Source organism: Puntigrus tetrazona, chromosome 18 (genome assembly GCF_018831695.1).
Source record: "Puntigrus tetrazona isolate hp1 chromosome 18, ASM1883169v1, whole genome shotgun sequence".
In the NCBI taxonomy this organism is placed as follows: Eukaryota; Metazoa; Chordata; class Actinopteri; order Cypriniformes; family Cyprinidae; genus Puntigrus; species Puntigrus tetrazona.
Genome location: NC_056716.1, coordinates 16,265,274 through 16,270,637, shown reverse-complemented (window position 1 = coordinate 16,270,637; position 5,364 = coordinate 16,265,274). Strand labels below are relative to the sequence as shown.

General features: G+C 42.8%; 1 protein-coding gene across 1 annotated transcript in view; it reads right to left on the bottom strand.

Moving 5' to 3' along the window:
• Positions 1-1,378: 1,378 nt before the first annotated feature.
• Positions 1,379-5,364, bottom strand: part of LOC122362750 (homer protein homolog 2-like) — a 5,421-nt gene continuing 1,435 nt past the window's right edge. The window contains exons 4-9 of the mRNA XM_043264312.1: positions 5,114-5,212; positions 4,122-4,258; positions 3,775-3,938; positions 3,551-3,642; positions 3,405-3,485; positions 1,379-2,572 (exon numbers count right to left, since the gene is read on the bottom strand). Coding sequence (XP_043120247.1) covers positions 2,384-2,572; positions 3,405-3,485; positions 3,551-3,642; positions 3,775-3,938; positions 4,122-4,258; positions 5,114-5,212 — 762 coding nt within the window. The 3' untranslated portion in view covers positions 1,379-2,383. The remainder of the gene's footprint in view (positions 2,573-3,404; positions 3,486-3,550; positions 3,643-3,774; positions 3,939-4,121; positions 4,259-5,113; positions 5,213-5,364) is intronic.

Here is a 5,364-nt window from a genome sequence, read left to right as displayed (position 1 = left end):
TATATATCATGGTAAACATGAACAAAAGATTGAAAACAACTTTTTTTTTCTCCTTAATTTCCTTGTCGGACTTATTTAAAATAATGTAATCTGGGGCCTCGTTTATAAAATGTTGTGTAGAAACCATCATAGATTTGATCTTCTGATCATCTCCTGTTTGATTCTGTTCAGTGCTTTGATATTATCTGTATTGTTAAAAGTGCTGTATGAATAAAAGTGATTGATTTCTCTGATATGCGTTCGTGAGATTGATAGAACACAGAAACAGAATCTCAAAAGATAATGAAAATTCAACTTTTCCTCTGCTTGTAAATGACTCCTAATTAATGTCATTAACATAAAATATCCCTAATCATCAAAGTTTAAAGCAGCAAGCTGCAAAAACAGCTTACATTTTCAAAAAACCTTCAATATTCCAACAATAAAAACTTTTTATAAATGTGAGAGCTGGCGTGGATTTAAGGGTAAATGTGCGTTTTCAGTTTAATAAGATTGAATGATTTGGTGATCATTTCGGGGATCTGGTTTGATTTCAGTATTCAGTATGATTCACCTGAAAACAGTGAGGAACACAGATCTGCAAAACAGATGGGAATATCAGAAAATGTTGCTGATGGAAGAAAAAAACTCAAGAGTCCAGATGATTCCACCAGAGAAGAGGAAAGCCTGAGACAGAGAGTGAGTGTGTGTGTGTGTGTGTGAGTGTGAGAGAGAGTGTGTGTGTGTGTGCGTGCATGTGTGTGCGTGCGTGTGTGTGCGTGAGTGTGTGTGTGAGAGTGTGTGTGTGTGCGTGTGTGTGTGTGTGCGTGTGTGTGTGTGTGCGAGTGTGTGTGTGAGTGTGTGTGTGTGAGTGCGTGTGTGCGTGAGTGTGTGAGTGCATGAGTGTGTGTGTGCGTGAGTGTGTGTGTGCGAGTGCATGAGTGTGTGTGAGTGTGTGTGTGTGTGTGCGTGTGTGTGTGTGTGTGTGAGAGTGTGTGTGTGTGAGTGTGTGCGTGTGTTAGTGCATTAGTGTGTGTGTGCGTGAGTGTGTGTGAGTGCATGTGTGAGTGTGTGCGTGAGTGTGTGTGAGTGTGTGCGTGCATGGGTGCGTTTGTAGACCAGAACAAGGTGTGACACAGATCCTCAACGTCACAGAATCCAGCGTTTCCATGGAAACAGGCTTCATTACAGTGACACCACAGAAATCTACTAACGATAAAACAACTATATGAACAAATGTATTCACATCTGAAGCACAGTATACTCACAATCAATAGCAGCGTGTGTGGGATGAAGGTTGCCAAGGTAACACATCCTCTCACCAATCAGAGGGCGAGCGAGAGACGCCCACCGCCTGTAAGAGCCTCAAACATTACAAATAACTACAGAGACGCAGAGATCTCCTTCAGAAACTAGATTTCCACAATTTTTTATTTTACAATTTTGATCAACAAAAGTTTTTCTTTCCAGAAAGAGGGAAAAAAGGCTCAAGTTTCAGTAAGGTGTGTGTGTGTGTGTGTGTGTTTTAGAGGGTGTTCAAGACAATTGCCCACATTAAACACATAATACACCATCCACAGCATTCAAACAGCATCAAGAAAACAACAACTGAAAGGAACTGAGGAGAGAGTTTGGAAGCTCAAGCACTCTGATCACAGACTCAGGAAAGGCAGAGATTATTCTAAAAAAAGCACACGTATAAATTATCCCATCTACCAAACGTCACACACACACACACACACACACACGCACGCACACACAAGCGGAGGAGCACATCACAAACACTGCTGAGCACGACACACACATCTGCACCGAACAAGCAAACTGCCTTCATCACAGCAGATATTTGGCTCATATTTTCAGCAATCAGAATAAGAATAATCTGAATGTGACTCTCAAAAACACAAAACAAACCAACAGAAGAAGCAGAAGAAGAAGAAGAAGAAGAAGAGAAGTGCGTCCTGCAGCCTGAGGCGGGTATTGCATGAGGAGCCGCTCGACGCCTTGCGTTAAACAGGACGATTGTCAGAAGAGTTTATGAGGGCTGGCGGAGAGAGAGCGCCACCATCAGGCACTTAGTGATTCTGCAGTTCACCTGTGTTTGTGCATATCAGCAATCTGAACGGCCCTGAGATCTGCAGCGGTTAAATTTACCTTTCAGTCTGTGTGTGTGTGTGTGTGTGAGAGAGAGAGAGAGAGAAGCTCCTCGCTGACCATCAGTAGCCCTTAACCATCAGTCAAAAGATCACAAACACACACGGGACAGGAGCCCAGTGAAAGAGAAAGAGAGAGAGAGAGAGAGAGAGAGAGAGAGAGACAGAGAGAGAGAGAGAGTGTATGTGAGTATGAGTGTGAGAGAGAGGGTNGTGTGTGTGTGTGTGTGTGTGTGTGTGTGTGTGTGTGTTCAGTTATCGACGCCCAGTTTAGAAATGCCCTGACGAACTTCATGGAGCTCATCAATCTTCCCGTCCAGAACGTCCATGAACTTCTTGAGCTCGCTCTTCATGTTCTTCTGTTTCTGCTCGCTGTCGTCGATCTCGCTCTGCAGGAGTGTCATCTTCTCACTCAGGTCCCTGTTGGCCGTTTCTGCAGCCTGTGAAACATCAGAAGCATCAGTAAACCTCGCAAACAAACCCTGACGTGACAGTCTATGAACACCATTCTAACAGCATGAATATTTCTGGCGTAAGGGTCAAAGTTCAGCACGGTAAACAGAGACAGTCATCTAAAGTTCAGCATGGCTAGAGTAAAACTAAACAAAAATAACACATAAAGCAACAACTTCTCAGTGTTTGTGATCGCTTGTATTTGCACAATTATGATTTTACCATCTAAAACTCAAAAAAAATATGCAAATTTAAAATCTTCAAGTGTTTCTAGAAGTCTCAGCTTCAAGACGCTTCTAATTCATCTCTATTATGATGCACATCCAGAGCAATCTGAAATCATCTGAAAAGTATTTTTGTATGTTTAGTGATTTATTTTAGCGTTTACATAAACAGAATTTTTAAAGATCAGCTATATTTACCACTAGATATCCTGTGCATATAGCTGAACATACAGACCGTAAAGTTTAAAGAAACCCTGCATTGATTGACACCGACAGAACTTACAGCACTTGCACAGTGAGTTAGTGATTACAAACATTAGGTTTACACCAGACACAGCCTCAGCTACAGCACGGGTGTAATCCAGTACTTTCAATCACATCACCCTGATCTGTTAAAAACTGATTGATTTTAGCTGGACTAAAGCACTAAAGTGACATTTGAAAAAGGTATTTTACTGATTTAGACTGATTGAAAGTCATCTTCACCAAATATAAATATATCAGTCTGAACATTTAGACTCAAGCAGAAGAGAGGAAAGAGTCGTGTGTGACCCGCGACAGACGTCTCTCTGAAGAAGGTGTGTTTGTTGTTCACCTGTAGTTTGACCGAGACACTTTCACATTTGGCCATAAGCTGTGGGATGGTTTCTGCCTGTTTGCGCAGATCCTCCAGCTCCTAAAAAATNGTGTGTGTGTGTGTGTGTGTGTGTGTGTGTGTGTGTGAGAAAGAGTGAGACTCACCTGTTCTTTTTCCTGCAGATCTGCTTCCAGTTCTTGAATTCTGAGACTCAGCTGAGTGTTTCTTTCTTTCTCCAGATTTACNNNACACACACACACACACACACACACACACACAGTTAGTGTCACCACTCTTGCATCACACACCTGAGCTCAATATAACAGTGAATGCAAAACATCTTCTAAACTACAGATTCTGAGACCCAGTGGTTAAGCTCAATCTAACCGAGGCTGATCTCTGCTCACCTTGTTCCTCAGCTGGTTGTTCTCGTCCTGGCTCTGCGTCACTTTGCTCTTCCAGCTCTCTGCGCTGCTGTTGGCCTCCTGCAGTGTGTCCATCAGTCGAGCGTTGCTGTCCTTCAGAGCCTGCAGCTCCGTCTCCAGCTTCTTACTGTCACACACACACAGTTCAGCTTCACAAGGACAAACAGCCAAACATCTCTACTCCTGCAGTAAAACACACTGAAGACTCACGACGTCTGAACATCTCACCAATCAGTCTTTCAGATCACGCTGGTTATAAATATCAGAAATATGAATAAAGGAATATCAGAGGTGTCAGTAAACATCTCACCTCTGCTCCGCTACAGACTTCAGCCGGTCGTTCTCACTCTTCAGCGCTGTGGTGTCCGGCACGTGTGAGATTTTCTCATCGTCTGTTCCATTGATGCTGGATGCTTGATTGCCTGATGGAGTTTCACGGCCAGATTCCTGACAAAACGACAAAATTTCACATTAACAGACCTCAATCACACATGCTTTACTGACTCCTGATGAAAACATGAAGATGACTTTATCTATGGTAAACAAAAACAAATATGAGTTGTATCGTGTCAGCTCTCAGAGGGACTGGTTAATGTGTTTGGTTTTGGAGGAATAGATCTGCTGCCAGTACATCCACAACATTCTGATGTGAGCATGAAAGAAATACTGCTGCTGCACAAATAACATACCCACAGTATACATGATCCCCCATAGTATACATCAGTGATCCTCAAATCTGGACCTCGAGATCCATTTTTCCTGCAGAGTTTAGCTTTAACCCTAATCAAACACGCCTGGGCATGCTAATCAGTGTCTTCAGGAGCATTAGAAAATCACAGGTGGGTGGGTTTTATCAGGGTTGGAGCTAAACTCTGCAGTGCATTGGACCTCCAGGGTAAGATCTGAGGAGCCCTGGTATACATGATCACCTGCAGCAGATCTATACAGGTGGAGCTGGGGAAGATGGACAGTTTCTGAAGCCACGGCTACGAAAAACACTAACCAAGTATATGATGTACAGCAGTGATCTCACTGCCTGCTGATACAAAAAGCTGACTTTTACCTACTGGACCGTCCCATCTAGAGTTTCATGACAAAAAATTGTTTTACATATACAGAGCTGTTTCTACCTATATGCAGCACACACATGTTGTACCAGGACCCTTCCTGAGATTCAGTGAGTAGTCCCACATTCTATGTAACATTCATATCAGTCAAACCATGTAACATGACTGTCGTATGAGGTGTTTGTTTCTGTAAGATTGTGTGTTTCACAGATGATGATCATGTTCTCACATGTACCTGCGACTGATCGCTGGACGTCTCCATCTTCTCCTGAGATTTTTCTCTGGCCAGTTTCGCAGCTTCTTTGACTTCCTGAAACTTCTCAGCAAACTGAAAAAACCCATATTAGGATAGAAAAATCACCTCTGCCTGTCAAAAGGGTTAGAAAATGTTGCTTCTACATAGAGACAGAGAAAGAGAGAGAGAGAGACATAGAGAGAGAGAGAGAGAGAGACAGAGACAGAGAGAGAGAGACAGAGAGAGAGAGA